This window comes from Mollisia scopiformis (assembly GCF_001500285.1).
Source record: "Mollisia scopiformis unplaced genomic scaffold LY89scaffold_37, whole genome shotgun sequence".
Classification (NCBI taxonomy): Eukaryota; Fungi; Ascomycota; class Leotiomycetes; order Helotiales; family Mollisiaceae; genus Mollisia; species Mollisia scopiformis.
Genome location: NW_017263617.1, coordinates 434,228 through 450,493, shown reverse-complemented (window position 1 = coordinate 450,493; position 16,266 = coordinate 434,228). Strand labels below are relative to the sequence as shown.

The window sequence follows — 16,266 nt, the reverse complement described above, 5'->3', positions numbered from 1 at the left end:
CGCTATGGATTGCTGATGAAGAAAGGCTAGCAACCGAGATCCACGTAGAACAACCGAGCCAGTAAGCCCCTTTCCTTGAAAAGGGCAATGGATAGCAAATTGCACCGAACTTTCACATCCAAAAGTGGAAGCGTAAAGATTGAATGGAACGCTGTAATTTGATAAATAAGAATGCTCGCTATACACCTATCACATGTTATCCGAACCTCCTCCAAGCTCCATTCCATGATTCCAGTCCGAAGATGTCTATATTCGTCATTTCATCGCAAGTAGAACCTAAAGTTCCTTCTTGGTTTCCTTCGTTTCGTTTGGTGCAGCCTGCAAGAGTTAACAAAAGGTTGTTCTCGCGATGATTCGGTAATTACCTTCGCAATATAGCTTCTGCCAATCGCGATAGTCTCCGCTTGACCTTGTTGGCGCTGCCAAAATCTCTCTTCAGGGGTGCCGTGGCCTTTCAATGTTGATTCTCTGGCCTCGTCTTCGAGTGTGCTTCGACTAATCTTTTCACCAGCCTCAATACCTCCTATCGCTGCCTTCTCGGCTGCTTCCGGTCCCAAAGCCTCGGACAGATATTGCCTGACGCAGTAAGCATACGATATTGAACAGAACTAAGAAAACTTACTTCCTCACGAGAAACCTCTCTGATCTCTCTTTCTGTAATCCAGGGCTATCAATCTTAGACAGTGCCTTCCTAACAGCCAGCTGTACTCCAAGGTAGATATGCTCAGAAAAGAAGATTGTTAGTAGAAGGCCCCAAGCCTTGATGTTCCATGGTGCTCCGTCAGGTCCAAGACCATCGCCAGTGAAAAGATATACAAGAGCAGATGAAGTCAAACTTCCAAGCCAAGCCAGAAAACCTAAAGCATCTAACCAAGGGCCAATTGAATCTGCTCTCCAAGGAACAGGTCTTTGCGTCTCCAACGCAATTTTCACGGCATCTCCCCGCAGTTCGATCCAGTTATTAATAAAGAATGAAACAGCAGTCAATGGCCAAACCACAGAAAAGAGTGATAAGTATCCTATCGCCGGTCAGCACTTGAGAACATAGCATATCCGAGGACTTACCGAATTGGACAACCATCTCCCGAAAATCTGTAGTGACATCATAAATGCCCAGCTCTGCTTCATTTCGAACTCGGACCAAGAAGGCAGCTTCTTCAGGGTGGTCGTCTTCAGTTGGACCGGAGGCACCTCCTCGCTTGGCTGCTCGGTCGGCCTGGACCTCCTTCACTTTCTTAAACACCTTGCGCTTGACATATGGGACAATTACTTCCAAGGCAAAATTGACAATTTGTGCCGTGACGGTAAAGTAGATGACTTGTTTCTTCAATCGATCTGGATTGATCTGGAATCCCACTTTAGGAGCTGTCATCTGCTTCTCGTCTTCAACGAAAGGCTTCACAGCAATTTGGAAAATGTCGAGATGAGGAACCAGGATTTGAGCGAACGGAACATAGACAAACGCCGTAAGAAAAATAGGGAGGTATGAAGTGATGAAGTTGAGAACGAAGATCTTTGAGACCATAGCAGCTTCGTGTGCTGTCGAATGTTAGACCTGACGTTTTTGGTAGAGCACGGAAGCTTACCGTCTTCAGTTTCATAGTTCTCAATGTCTGTTAGTCTTGTTGCGAAACCTGTTAGTAGTGCTGACAAAGTCGGCATCACTACAGTGAGAATCACTGTTGGAGTAAAGACCTGAATATGTTAGCTAATGTTATTATCGTTCCGAACCACTTACCAAGTAAGACTTGAAAGGTCCATCATAAACTTCTGAGAGGAATATCTCGATAGCAAAGCATCCAGCGATCAAACTCCCAAGAGCGAGTGTAGAAACGAGGGCGAATGGAACTTGTAGCAATTGCCTCGATAGTCTCTTCAGCGGTGAATAAACTTTGATGTCCTCGCCCGTGATAGGATCTTTGATAATACCCTCATGCTTGAAAGCTGGTCGCTTGAGTTGAATCTTAGAAACACCTCGGACACCCCATTGAACAGCCAGATCCGTTTCTTGCTTCTTCCAGTACTCGACAAAGAATACACACCACAGGGCGTTGATAATAGCGTAAATAGGTGAGAACTTTCCAAAGAGAACCCAGGCGCAGAAGCCAAATCCAGCTGGGAAGATCAAGAACATGAAGTAGGATTGCAAGAATGCAAAGTAAAAAGCAATCTTCTCTCCAAACTTGTCCTTGATCTCTTCCAGGTCCTTGACGCCAAGAAAAGTCTTTCCTGTCAACTCCTTGATCCATTTCTTGTTGAATGTATGATCATGCAGAGCGAATATAGACTCCACACACTTCCAATCTCCACTCTTGGGTGTGATTCCAGCACCTCCCTCATTTCTAGGCTTTGTTATCAGAAGATATGTGAGTCGTAATCGTTCTGCTTCGGTGATTGGCTCTTGGTTGAGGTTGGTCTGCATCTCCTTCTCAGGGGCTGCTGTTCGTACGCCATATAGCCAGTCTTGCACTCTCGATCGGTATACCTCAGCTCGCAGATGCCTTTCAGAGGCGATCTTTATGAATATCAGGACCGCACAGTTGTCTCCATTTCGAACTTCGGTCGACAGGCCAACGTCGTTGAGTACTTGGACAAGCTTCACGAAACCTTCTTCTGCTTCTGCTTTGCCTGCGAAACGTCAGTATTGAATGAGAGACGAGACTAGACTCTGAACTTACTCGTCGTTGCAAATCGGTAGTCTAAGACATAGTCGACGCTGCGCAAGTCAATACAAAAACATGGTGGGGTACAGATTGAACGTACTCGAAATTGGTATGCAAAGCACTGCCCAAGTCTGGATTCGGCTCATAGAGAGTCTTGAGAGATGCCATTGTGCCTTCCCAATACACTGAGACAGTCTCAAAATGTGAATCTTTTGGAGGAGAAGACGAAGAAATCTTCTGGGAAGTTGGCATTCTCCTGTACGACTTTTAGCTGCATGGCCAGCTATCTTGGTCTCAGTCCAGCCAGCCGTCTTGTGCCATGACGTCGCTTAGGGGATTGTTCCAGGAGCTCATCCCTGTTAGAGATCTTGCCCCGCCGAGGACCAACTCCGTCGCATTCAAGTCACGACACGATACAGTACATTCATCGTCGTGAAAGTCTTCAACGTGGCCTCACCAGAGGAAACCATTCATCCAATCGAGGCATCCAATGTAGGTCACAACTCTGCTATTGTTATTTGATTGACACAACGACAAAACTCTCTTGATTCTCTTCGATTACGACGACCTCCATCGCAAACATGGCGAAGCGCAATTCGCAATGGCCTTGGTCGCGACGAGCAAATATGTTCGACCCTCCCACTCCTCTTGACAGATTTCTCGAATCTCCTCTTCGAGCACTAATCAGCATAATCTACTCGGTCTTCCTTTTCCTCCGCGGCGCGCCTTTCAAACCACCTCAACACAAGATTCCTGTGAAAATAATCTGCATCTCAGACACCCACACGAACACGATTCCAGTCCCTAACGGCGATGTCCTGATTCATGCTGGAGATTTGACAAACGCGGGAACCGTGAAGGATATACAATCACAATTGGACTGGATGGCTTCTCTGCCTCACAAGGAGAAGATTGTGATTGCGGGGAACCACGACAGTTACTTTGATCCGAAGTCTAGGAGGGAGGAGGATAAAGGCAAGAAGTTAAATTTCAGGAACATCCACTATCTCGAGCATAAGGCTATTACGCTGAAGTTTAAGGGTGGAAGGAAGCTCAATTTCTTTGGCGCGCCTGATATACCAAAATGTGGAGGGAGCGATTTTGCGTGAGTGTCGTATGGGGACATTTGGACATCAAAGCTAATCTCCGCTAGATTTCAGTATGAGCGCGAGTCAGCTCCATGGGAGAACCGAATTCCTCTGGAAACCGATGTCCTCATTACACATACTCCTCCACGCTACCATCTTGACCTGAATCTTGGCTGTGCGGGGCTTTTGGAGGAGATCTGGCTTGTGAAGCCACGGCTGCATGTTTTTGGACATATACACTCGGGACATGGTCGAGAACCTGTGTTTTGGGATCAAGGACAGGCTGCGTATGAGAGACTTATGGGCAGGTCGAAAGGTGGGCTCATCAAGGATATCTTCCCAAGTATGGCTTGGTGGGACTCCCTGAAAGTTCTATGGTTCGGCGTGAAAGGGGTTCTATGGCAGAGGCTTATGGTTGGCCCACGAGGTGGTAATGGAGGGTTGCTGGTCAATGCTGCTATTGTATGGCAGTCTACGACTGATCCTGGCAATCCCGTTGAAATTGTGGAACTATGAGAGTCTGATGGGATAGCTTGTCCATAATGAATATTGAAAATACTTGAGCCCACAAAATCACAGACTAACGGTCATCATTCTCTGTGCTCATAGCTAATTCATATCTCTCATCGAGCTACATTTTAATGTACGCCCATCCTTACTCCGTCTTCACATCGACAATGTTCTTGTCTAAGCACCATTAACCCACCATCACCATATGGCTAGGGCAACAACACTTACAGAATGCAACATAGTCCTTGATGTTCTTTGCCTTGTCACTAGGCGCAGGATAATACCAAGCAGAATTCTTCAGCTCCGTCTCTGTCATTTCTCATGTCAGTACCCATCACCTAACTCTCTTTCAACATTCTCCACTCAAACAGAACATCTCACTATCAAGATTGATGCTATAATACGAAGCATCTCCTTTCCAGGGACATTTAGTCGTATAATCCGTCTTGGTCAGCATCGCCATATTGACGGAACTATGGAATCCAATTGAGTCAGCTTTTGACTTGAAGCCTCATTACGTTCAAGGGAAGCGTACGAAGGTGGGAACTGTTCATTTGTTAGTCAGTCTGAATGATTTGGACGAACAGGGGAACTTGTACATAGATATTTCCTTCAACAACTTCGTACTCATCTGTCGATGCAATTTGTCTGCCCTGGACGGTAGCGGTGGCTTTTCCTTGCGTCATGGTTGCTATGCTTCTCTTCAATTGATGGTGATTGAAGGTTTTGAGAGAGGTCGAAGAAGGGATCTTATAGAGAAACAACTTCATATGATTCCAAAGCTCGTCGTTGGTAAGATGATGACGCATGAGGGGTAGTCCACTAATCACGCGTTTGGCACGTCTGGCGGGGAATACCCCGGATATTCGTCAGCAAGGGGAAAGGAAGCTCATTCGCCAATGGTCTTTTCCTTACTGCTGATGAAGCACGAAATCACAAGCACTTACAAATTAATAAATGACAGCCTGCAGCTACCAATACCATTAAGATTGATTCCATTTTTGCCAAGTGCATTCTTTCGCTATCAAGAAAGCGTAAAACTACTACTGGTCCCGTTAAACGCCGTGATAGTCCCAAGCAATGCTTCCTTCCAGTCCCCATGATAAACAATCCTATAGGTCCCTGCAGTAGCATAACTCTCTGTCTCCCAACTGATAACAACATGACTTGTGCCCAACAAGCTGTCATCCCTGTACCAAGTATACTCTAGAAACCAATCACTGTCATCCCTCACAGTTGTCCAAACGTCGTTCTCATACATCTGGACTTCTGTAAAAGTACCTTCAAGGCTGAGATTGTTACGAGGATTGGCACCGACAAACGAGGCATTCACGACGTCGCCGATGGAATAGGCGGCGTTAGGTTGTTCAAGTACATCTCCAAAGCTCTTGCCAATCGGGGCACCGTCGTAGACTACGCCTGCGATAAAACTCAGGGAGTTATTGACATTATCGGGTGGCGAAGGGCCAGCTGGAGCTGTACTAGAATTTCCTGCTGCCAAATACCCAATCATGGACTCTGAAAGATGTATATACGCCCAAGATTCCCAGGGTCCGTAGAGCGTGCTAGCGCCTTCATATCTTTGAACACCATATTCCTCTGGAGTAGCAGCATAGTGTGCGTAGGTGTTTGCTGGACCACCAAGAACGACTTTCGGTGTCGAAGTGACGATTGAGTTGTTGGTAGCAGCAGCAGCTACAGCGGCTTTCCAGCGACGTCCTGTCATGGTGGTGGCCTCTGAAGGAGTAACGATGATGATCATTTGACCGACGCGGAAAGATTGAATATCAACGATATTAGGTGACCAAGCGTAAGGCACGCTCATCTCACCTACGTCGAGAAGAACAGGCTTAGGACTTTGGCAAGCAACTTGAGCAGCGCTAGGAGTTGTGAGGAGATCGGAAACGACTTCCCAGAACGGGTTCTGCGCATTGCTATTGTTATCTCCTTGAACGAAATCAAAAGCGCCAGGTCCGTCAGTGGTTCCTCCTGCAAAAGAGTACCCAAGTGCTGCTGGGCAAGTTTGGACCACGGTTCCATTGGGAAGAGGGAAACTGAAATAACGCATATCCTGGAAGGTCTGTATTCATCAGATGGGCCTATGAGATGGAGTAATAGTACTCACATGGTAGAACTTTACGCTAGAATCCGAGACAGCTGTTGCCACACTATCAAAAGAGTCCTGGAAGTCTGTCAGCTCCAGAACATTCTTCAAATTGCATAGATGTTACTCACATAGAGTGATTTTGCACCAGCATAAACTCTCCTGCCAATTTCATAACAGCTAGAAACACCGAGATCAACCTTTTGGAATTCAGGACCTTCCATACGTCAGTCATCCTGTTCAAGTTTCGGGTCATAATAAACAACTGACCTCTTCCATGGCAAGCTTCACTGGTTCCATTGCAGGTGCTATGCTCCAAAGTACACATCTCTCCAGACCCATCATCACACCATGCTCCAAGAACATTCGGTGAGGTATCGCCAACGCTGCTTTGACTGAACGCAGCCACGAAACCTGATGCTGCAGTGGAATCATCCTTCGCTGCTTGCTCGAATAGATAACTGCTAAGTCCTTTATTGTCTGTGACACGAATCAGTACAGAGATTGGCAGCGTCGAGGAAACTTACCTCCGGTAACGTGGGTATTGTTCTCCAGCATAGATGTCCCGTGAACACTGATCAAATTAGCTCTTACTCTTGGCACCTTCCCAGATCGTCGGAGCTTGAACAATTATAAGTGAGCTTACCTGTGCCAACACAAAACTCCGGTGTTCAAACCATCTGAAGCACGTTGAAATCGAAGCATGGTCAATGTAGTATCCGTGGTAGTATCATATTGAGCCCTCTCTTCAGCAGGATTGGCAAGATAGGCCCACAAACTACGGTTAATATTTGCATCCGTGATGTTTGTGTCAGCATAACTCAAGTATCCAGGTTCAAGACTTTCGTGAGCTCTTTGAATGGAGAGGACAACACTGAATGTTGTTAGTCAAGAACCAAAAATGAACCGAGGAGCATACCCATCAACAATAGCCTGGTAACTTTGCTTATCGAATCCCAAGCTAGTAATTTGAGGAAGCAAATAGTTGAGCCAAGCTCCGGGTCCAGAATGAGCATGAGTACCAGTAACAGCAACGTTGCTTTGTCCATACATGGAGTAATCGGATCCAAGGTTTGCTAATGCTTCGAGGATACCATAACGAATGGCAGTGTCTCCACAAGCAGTATCGAGGACCAGATAGACAAAACGATTGTCAGGGTTGTTCACATCGCCAACGATGAAAGCACGTGAGTAAATACTATGTCCGTCAGACCTTGTCAAAGTCAAAATAGGGACACGTGCTCACCGTTGTCGAAGACCAGTTCCAATTTGTGCTAGAGATGCATATCCCATGAAATTAAGCTCGACCACGGGTCTAGCAGATTCGTTTCAGTAGCTTTCCAAGAACAGATCTGAGAATACTAACCCGGTAATATCGGCTTTTCCCACGCCAAGTAGATACTCCTGATTTGTCGCTCTCGTCGCTTCCATAAAATACCTCGTGGGATCATCCTCAAGCGCTTCCTCGGTGATGTGTTCCTGGGGTGAATGCGCTACAGTATTTGCTGTTCCTAGAAATGCAAAGAGCGCTGCAAAGATGATCAAACAGACAACAAGCGCAACGGACGTCTTGTTCGATTGTTTCTTAACTGGGACTTGCTGCGGTTGATGGTGATCATCCTCGACCTTTTCTCCCTCGGGAAGAGGTTGGTACTGCGAACTCTGGAAAGTAGACATTATGAATACGAACAGACCATGTGGTTGATGTTGCAAGAACAGGAAGAGAAAGAACACATCAAGGGCAGGTGCACAAGTAATTATACACTTGTCCACAGAACCTAGCTGGGCGCCTCTTTCCTTGTTTAACAGCTGCCACACACAACGTGGGACCGACTGAGTTTACCTGGGACCGGATTGCAGACTGGCTTATCGATCTCTTGACCATCCGTACCGGTCTGTTACCTTGCGGTGCACGGCATCCTACCTATTGCGAGTCTGTCGCCCGATGCAGTTAAGATAGGATGGAACAAGGTCGTGATATGGTCATGCCTGATCTGTTATTGAAAGGTTTGGTAATTGAGGGGTTTGCGGCGATCATTGCTCAGAGAAACCAATCATCCGTCCCACCGCCCTGGTCAATCTCGCAGAGTTGCATCCAATTTGCATCCACCTGCCCCAGGCGATCCCTGCCACGCTTGCGACGGGTGGATGGTTGGCAAATGCAGCCCTGGGTATGCAGATTGCTTTATTCGGCATTTGTCCAATCCTCCGGTGCGGTGTCCGATTTGATGTTGTATTGGTTGTGAGGTTTGATTGGAAAGAGACTGATACGGGGCCGAGGGAGAGACGAGTAGCATCTGATAAACGCATAAAGACGAAAGCGGTTTACTGTACTGAGCGGCCCCGGACATTCAGGTACCCGCTGATATCGATAACACTCTTATACTTATCACTCTTATCCATCCCACTTCCACCCCGATTTCCACTTTTCCATATCGCAATAACGTCAACGCCGATATTAGGGATGTTCCGCACACCCTAGCAGTAAATTTGAAAAGAGATCAACAACTAAATTGTAGGGGCATTTCGGAGTTTTTAAGCCTGTCTCGCTGCAGTTTGAAATTTTCAGCTCCGAAGTTCCGCAGCAGTGCCTATATGTTTGGAGACCCTGCATACACTGGGTCTTTTGGCGTACTAGGAGCATATGTAAATCGACTTGACCGTCATATGCAACCTTTCGAACAAGCCTTTAACTTCACTATGTCGTCAGTACGAATCACAATTGAGCAGTTGTTTGGTGGGATTACTAACAGATGGAGGCAAAACACTCAGCGTCGGAGGGTTGGAGCATCAGCGGTTGGGAGCCAGTATATGGTCTCGGTCTTCTTAGAGAATATGCTAGTTTGCTTGCGTAGGGGCAATCAAGTCTCTGATTACTTTGGTTGCTAACTTCTAATACTTGAAGAGTATTTGTATGGAGTGTAGGGTAGTAAGGTAATAGGGAATGTATTGAAGAAAGTGTATTGCAACCCCCCTCATCTTCTTCTTCCTCGTCCTCCTCCGTGTCAGTCTCCCCCCTCCTCCGCCTCCACCTCCGGCGACGCAGTCCGTCTCTCTTCCTCATCTCCATCCGCCACCTCTTGCTGTAACTCCTCCCACTCATCGGTTACCCTGTTGAATTTCTTGCATTTTACATCACCTCTTTCAACAAGATCCATCTCGAAGAGCTTTCGGGTAGTAATAATTCAAAAGTCTCGAATGGCCCGGGTAAATTCAAGCTTATAATTGCACCTTGCAAACGAATAATAGGCATTGTATATAACTTGGCGGAATGAGTTAATGGATATATCAATGCCTATCTCTTTTATAAGCATTTTGATCTTTTTCTGGCGTGAAACTCGATTTGCTGTAATAGTATTAATAATACGGCGCCGTAGTTCAAGTATAAACTTAACTTTAGGTCTAAATCGAGATGCATTAGCAATGTTGGTGATGTTTTTAAGCACTTTTCTACGGGTATTCCCACTTTTTAACTTTATAGCTCTCTTCTAAGTTTTCAATCGCATTCTCCTGATACCAGTTGTTGTGATATGAGGATACTTTCGATGCTCCTCCTCGGATGTGGTCAATCCGGTTCTCCCCACAATTGCAGCACGCTCATGAAGCTGGGTCTCACAACGGTCGGTTTTAGGGACCTTTGGGGTCATATCTTTCGTGCGACGGTGTTTTTTCGACATGCCGATTAATAGTTGTTGAGTTATTAATTTGTTTATGGTGTTATTTACATCTTAATTTAAGGTGCTCTCGTAACTTTTGGCTAGCGTGACTCATGCATAATCTATCCGAGTAGCAGATATTGTATTCATCATAATCTGGTCCCGATTATTGGCAATCATGTCTCGGTCAGCAGCTTGACGAACAGTCCTCTGGGTAGATATTTCCAAAGTTCGAGCTCTATCCGCAGATTCAGCATCTATAAGCTCACTCAACTCATTACAGAAAGTAGCAAAATCCGAAGGAGCTTGCCCTTCGCCAGTAGCATTCTCCTCAGCTCGAGGTTCTCTTCTCCTAGTTTCTAGCATCCTAGCAACTGAAGCTTTCCCACCTGCGATCCAGCCTCCTGCATTCAAGTACATGTCTTCCACACAATAAGCGTACCAATCCTTTTCGATTGTAATAACTTCTCGAAGATGCCAGTTGTTGACAAGGGAGCGAATGAGGTACGGTTTTTGCTCGATTTTCAGGCGAGTTGTTGCCCGGGTAGGTTGACGAAGTCCTGGTGCCATGGCAGGTTTATGAATCGAAGGAGGAATGATAACAATAGGCAATATAGTATGCTGCGTTCTCGAAACGGATGGAATAACTGGAGGGCGGTTTGTATGCAAAGCAACTCCATCACTTGGCGAAGGTGGAAGATATATATCTTGAGTGTTTCCAGCAAATTGAAGTGCTTCCGGAGTTCTGGTCGGGACGAGTTGTGGTGTTAAAACTCGAGGTGGGGTAAGTGAGAATCGAGGCGGGGTAGGTGAGAACGGATCAGGACTTGATCGAGGAGTGGTATTTCGAGAAGTAGGTGTACCTGGGTCGTCGTCGTCGTCGCTGTCATCTTCGAGAGTAATAACCTGATGGATTGGTATGATTCCCAACTGCCGGTTGCAGACAGACTGATCAAATCTTCTCCTTCTAGGTAAAGAAGCTAAACGACCCATTAGAGGAGGGAAGAACAAGTCGCTCAATCTTATGGTCGTTGCAAACCTCTAAACATCATCGAGCTTTTGTTTATAGCTAAGACGTACAAAGCTGAGCTCTCCTCCTCCGCGACATTCAGGGCATTGGAGTTCATAAGACGACTCGTTCACAACCTGGAAAGGATAAGCTCGTCGATTCGGGGTAAGAAAGTATGCCTTTAAACACTCCCAGTGGAAGCCATGCCCACAAGGATGGAGCTCAGCTTTCTCGTTGTTGTGAAGTACGTTCCGAAAAATACTACAATTTGGCACTTCTTCAACTTGAGCTTGATTCGGAGGGACTCCTTCTGCGGTAGGGTCTCCAGGCCTCCAAAAATGATTAGCCATCAGGGCCGCAATTCTTCCAAGCGGAGGAAGCCGACGTGGAGGTGTTGGAGATCGGCGCGGAGTTCGAGAGCGACGCAACATTTTGAAGCTATTCGGAGAGTATGTTTTTGATATTGCAGTATTAGGGACATGCTGATATTCCATCTTGTACGTCTTGAATTCGAACATCCTGCTCGCGAATCACTCAAGTTATTGAGATCCTACTCTTTTGATATATAAAGGATCGTTCGTCCGAAATATCGTGTCTCGGAGCCATAGTTGGAAGTGTCCATCATGAGAATCGAGCACCTTTTTTTTGGTGGTACTCGCACCAAAACTACGGTACCCAATTCTCATTAGGGAGTTTGGAGGGGCTCCGGGAGCGACGGCACGAATTTACCCTGCTAAAATTCTTCGTCTCACGTACGCTTTACCCTTTTTGAGGACACCCTGGCTTATTTTCTCCTTGTTTTATCTGTACGGAAGCTCACGCTCGTCCGTGACTCTCATCACAGATAGCCCACTTTTACCTTTGTAAAAACTACTTGAAATTAAGGTTTTTGTGGCATTGAACGTGTTGTCTTCGGAGCCCATCCTAATTAGGTCGTTGTTTTCTAGTTTATCTGTGAACAAGGGCTGGCGGAACATCCCTATTGCTTCGTACTATCAAGATTAGAAGGTATTCATTTCGGATGTCGATGCTGCCTTCGAACTGCTGCAGAATTGTTAAATCTCGGGCCCAAACTTGTATCTCTTCGGTCGACGCCGTTGACTCTCGGACTTGTGCTACATGGCACTACCCCGCAACTTAGTCAACGCGGCTTACTTTGTCTTCACAGCAGTTTTTGCACTTGCTACACCTGAATAGCTCTGGGCCAGAGCTGAATCAACGATGATATCAGTACGATTGTCCTGTCCAAGGGTCTGAGTCGAGGATTGCCTAGATTTACTAGGAGACTAATCCGGAGAGCCGCGTCCCGAGCACCAAGTCTACATCTCTCACAAATTCCTAGCGGAAATCCTTTTTGTGCATCTCAGTTCGGCATTGCCGTAATGATTTCAGACAGGTCAACATGGACATGAGGTATCACAAACGATGCATCTCAATTTATCCCCACGTGCGAGTGAATTTAGGAACGTGGACAACTGCACCGCACATCTAAGTCGCCTCTGGCCAGCACGTTGCCACCATACCGTCATCCCCATCGATCGAGAGCACGACGCTTGCACCGAATTCCAGCGGGTTTCCCTCATAGATCACGAAATCTCGACTGTCTTCCTTGACATCCAAACTTAGGATCTGCTCGATATTGCGGGAGACAAGATTGATGGCATCGTTACTAGACAAACCAGCATATTTTGCAGCCCACGCTGCTTCGAGTGGAAGGTTATGAATGTGGGAATCGCCTATCATAAAAGGGTAAGCATATGAGCATAGATGCCATAGACGAGAACTCACTCTCGCCTTCAATAGCAAGGCCGAATTTCACGCCTGCGTTGGCGAGGACTTCAGCAGCCATTTTGCTCAGTGGCGGCCCTGGAAGGGTGTTGATCTTCTCGAATGTATCTGGCGCTCCACGATTTTCTGTGAGAATGACGGAAATGTTCGCAGACGCAATTTCATCCGCTACCTAAGATCAAATCAACAAGGTCGAGTAAGTGGATAAAAGTTCTTACAAGATGAGCACCACCGCCGCCCATGATGACCAAATCTAGAGCAGGCCTTTCTTGTTTGATTTTTATGAGTGACATGATATCGTACTACCCAAGTCAGTTGCTGCTAGGACAAGATGATTACCATTCATACCTCGTTCTCGACATGCACCACAAGGGGAATAGAGCCGTTGGCAGCTCTTCCGAAGATGTCGTCCTTTGCTTTACTTTCAGCCAAGAACTGTCGGAGCTTGGCAACTGCTGAAGAAATCGTTGGCAATTTGTCGCCTGCTCTTGATTAGCTCCGTCTTTTCTAACAGGTATGAAGAAATTTTTACTTTTAGAGGCTGACCCGACTTTGAAATGCAAAGCAACTTCATCCTTGACAAGACCTCCATTCAATGTGTTCTTCTTGCCGCTCGTTTTGATTGCCACGCTGACTCCCCCTTGAAAACCTCGCGACTTTGGGGCAGTAATTGCCCTCGTGACTCCACCAATCCTTGCTCTGGCAAATGATTTGCCGTCTAGATGTACACCATACTTCGCGTATATAGTACTCTCGAGGTCAAGACCACCTGAACTAGCCGCGCCGTCTCCAGTACTGTCATCCGTCGCTATTTCTCCAAGACCAAGAGAAACGCTGACAGCAGTAAGTCCAGGTAAAACATGTGCGTCTCTCAAGCGAATGACCGTGCTGTTAGCACTAACACTCAAGCATTGATCTTCAGTGTCAAAGCAAGAAATTCTGCCTCCTTCAATGACCATTGTCAACCCTTTGTCGCCATTCGCCTCGATAGAAGGAATATCCAAATACGACTTGGTAATTCCTTGGATTGTTATCTTGGCTGCCGATTTTCCTATTTCGGTACAAAGCGAGTCCTTGTTTTGATCTGATGGATTTGCACGAATAGACGGAGTGGCGGTTTTTCTTGTGTTTGAAGATTGAACTGCTGTGCGACTGCTTTCAACTATCTCAGGATCTAGGGTGGCTCTGCCATCAATAAAAACTTGCAACGGCGTAGCTCCAACTGAGAGTGGATGGGAATCCCCTGTCATCTGGTTAGCACTGTGAATGTTGAGATATCGAGAGGGATGTACAAGAGCTGGGAGCACTTTGGACGCCGCAAAAACGTCTCAGACGCTCCCAGGTCCGGGCACGGGGCTCTTATAGGAAATGAAGCAAACTAGTAAGAGAATGAAACATACAGAGAACAATATCGGCATCATAACCAGGTTTAACGTAGCCAACACGATGGTCAATCTCCATGGACCCAGCAGGAACACTTGTCACTGATTGGAGTGCCAGGTCTTGTGCTAATCCAAAAGAATGTGCGGTTGCGGCTTGGAAACTGTGATCAACTATCAGTATGCGGACACAAGGTGACTGGAAGCCACTTACAGTAGGAATTTAGCATTTGTCTCGGTCTCGACATGATCCTATCATATGTCAGATTTATTTTGCTACCATCACAGAGTACACCTACAGATTTATATGCGACAGGTACTCCATGATCAGCGAGTATCTTTCCAGCATATAGGTTAGCGTTGTAGGCCTCTTGCTTATACAATGCGAAACTGGCAAATGTTGCAATAGTGATGTTCCTAAAGCACGTCAGGATTTGGATGAGAGGCATGCGTTGAATTACTCACTCGCCACTTGCTTTGATCATCTCCGGGACCTGCCAAGCTTCAAGAGCATGATGAAATGCCTGGATTCGGAAGCCAAATTCCTTGCTGTGCATGAGCATATCTTCAAAGTCCTCAGGTTCATAGCAATGAACGTTGATGCCCATCTTTCCACGGAGCATCGCGATAGTTGAGTCGTACTCCAGCATTTCGGTCGCACTCTCTTCCTGTGAAAGTCGATGCATGAACTCAGACATTGCAGCCGTATCTCCATTATTTCTCACAGCAGCAGCTTCGAGACAGAAAGCATCCTGCCGTTCTTTCAGCTCTTTGGCTCTTTCCATATGCTTTCTAAACCACCAAGCATTTCCCATTCGGGTATGATGGTAGACTCTTCTTGGATTCTCTCCACAAGCCATCTTCATGTACCGCCTTCTCTCACTCTTTGGGATTCCATGCTCAAGTAGCAAGTCTTCAACGACAATCTCAGAATCTTCTCCAGAATTTAGCATATTCTTTACCAGAACAGCTTCACCTCCCATGATATTAGCAGAACCGGGAAGGATGAGAGACGTAGTCACGCCACCAGAGGCAATGATAGCTGTTCCAGGGTCGTACGCCTTCAAAGAATCTGATCAAGCTTAGCATATCGCATCTCAAAACAGCCATACCTTAGGCTCTGAATGCGGAACAGAGGGAAAAGAGAAGCATTCGGAAAATTGCATACCAATAATCCTGACTTGAGAAGTGATTGGCTCGGTCCGATCATGGACTTCATTCGTGTCATCCGTAGAACTCAACAATGGCCACGCAAACGCTAGATGATGCGAGTGCATATCTACCAACCCAGGAGTCACAAAACCTCCCTCTAAATCCATGACCTTCGCATCAGAAGCAATAGATGCCGATCCCGCAGTTACGACAGATTCGATAAGTCCTTTCTTGAACGTGATATCAAATTTGCCAGTAAGAATCTGCTCTCCATCGAACAAGGTAGCATTCTGAAGAACAGTAGTCTCCTTTTGACCAGTTGAGGGGTTCCATCGTGGGTTGGTACGTGAGCCAGCGCTGGTCACGCCGTATTTGATAGGTGGGGTCAAAATCTCACGACATTGTTCGAGTCGAGCATCGAGCTTTACGAGATGGAAACTATTCAGGCTTTGCTGACTTGGTGATATTTTATACACATAGCGCGGTAGAACGAGAAACTGAAGACCAAGAACCAGCAAAATGATCAACGTGATTGATAAGGAAATCTTGGGACGGTACTGCCGCCGGGGTTGTGGAAGACCAGAGTCGGGTATCAATTGTTTGAACATGATGCCATAGAGATATGGACGAAACAATTCAAAATGGCGATGAGTGAGGACAGTGAAGCTGTTACAAAGATGGGAGAGTTTGAGGTTTGAGAATCCTTGTCGTCGAATATCGACATATCGACTAAGCCCAAACGGGCAAGAGGGGAGATGACTTACAGTTCTGGAACACTCATGTACGTTTTTTCGAAGTCTTATATATCCTAAGACATTGACGGAGCTATGATACGATTTCGATGGTACTCCATTGCATACCACTTAAGCCGTACATAAGTGCAAGGCCACTGAGGGTAATGCTACAAGTTGCGTTAT

General features: G+C 46.4%; 6 protein-coding genes across 6 annotated transcripts; 1 reads left to right on the top strand and 5 right to left on the bottom strand.

Moving 5' to 3' along the window:
• Positions 1-276: 276 nt before the first annotated feature.
• LY89DRAFT_743057 (plasma membrane stress response protein-like protein) lies at positions 277-2,831 on the bottom strand (the record flags this gene model as incomplete). The annotated part of the gene is made up of 8 exons (XM_018220913.1): positions 277-318; positions 366-576; positions 623-1,019; positions 1,066-1,539; positions 1,587-1,695; positions 1,739-2,628; positions 2,679-2,716; positions 2,764-2,831. The coding sequence occupies 8 exons, from the start codon at positions 2,829-2,831 to the stop codon at positions 277-279; spliced, it is 2,229 nt and encodes a 742-aa protein (XP_018061792.1).
• Positions 2,832-3,050: 219 nt separating this feature from the next.
• On the top strand, positions 3,051-4,328 carry LY89DRAFT_789867 (Metallo-dependent phosphatase). The gene is made up of 2 exons (XM_018223305.1): positions 3,051-3,768; positions 3,817-4,328. The coding sequence occupies exons 1-2, from the start codon at positions 3,245-3,247 to the stop codon at positions 4,265-4,267; spliced, it is 975 nt and encodes a 324-aa protein (XP_018061791.1). The 5' UTR covers positions 3,051-3,244; the 3' UTR covers positions 4,268-4,328.
• A 78-nt stretch (positions 4,329-4,406) lies between these two features.
• Positions 4,407-4,947, bottom strand: LY89DRAFT_743055 (DUF427-domain-containing protein; the record flags this gene model as incomplete). The annotated part of the gene is made up of 5 exons (XM_018220912.1): positions 4,407-4,438; positions 4,490-4,570; positions 4,643-4,734; positions 4,797-4,807; positions 4,861-4,947. The coding sequence occupies 5 exons, from the start codon at positions 4,945-4,947 to the stop codon at positions 4,407-4,409; spliced, it is 303 nt and encodes a 100-aa protein (XP_018061790.1).
• A 338-nt stretch (positions 4,948-5,285) lies between these two features.
• LY89DRAFT_601723 (Neutral/alkaline nonlysosomal ceramidase) lies at positions 5,286-7,796 on the bottom strand (the record flags this gene model as incomplete). The annotated part of the gene is made up of 9 exons (XM_018210211.1): positions 5,286-6,341; positions 6,387-6,443; positions 6,497-6,582; positions 6,636-6,845; positions 6,893-6,939; positions 7,012-7,239; positions 7,285-7,563; positions 7,612-7,680; positions 7,732-7,796. 9 exons carry the CDS (start codon positions 7,794-7,796, stop codon positions 5,286-5,288), a joined length of 2,097 nt encoding a protein of 698 aa, XP_018061789.1.
• Positions 7,797-10,132: 2,336 nt separating this feature from the next.
• On the bottom strand, positions 10,133-11,548 carry LY89DRAFT_678032 (uncharacterized protein; the record flags this gene model as incomplete). Its single annotated transcript, XM_018213720.1, has 2 exons — positions 10,133-11,062; positions 11,102-11,548. 2 exons carry the CDS (start codon positions 11,546-11,548, stop codon positions 10,133-10,135), a joined length of 1,377 nt encoding a protein of 458 aa, XP_018061788.1.
• A 500-nt stretch (positions 11,549-12,048) lies between these two features.
• LY89DRAFT_712172 (composite domain of metallo-dependent hydrolase) lies at positions 12,049-16,026 on the bottom strand. Its single transcript, XM_018217956.1, has 10 exons — positions 15,366-16,026; positions 14,663-15,269; positions 14,497-14,614; positions 14,412-14,449; positions 14,219-14,361; positions 13,351-14,061; positions 13,167-13,300; positions 13,037-13,120; positions 12,819-12,990; positions 12,049-12,766 (listed from the first exon to the last, which is right to left on the bottom strand). The coding sequence occupies exons 1-10, from the start codon at positions 15,955-15,957 to the stop codon at positions 12,519-12,521; spliced, it is 2,847 nt and encodes a 948-aa protein (XP_018061787.1). The 5' UTR covers positions 15,958-16,026; the 3' UTR covers positions 12,049-12,518.
• Between the last annotated feature and the right edge of the window lie 240 nt (positions 16,027-16,266).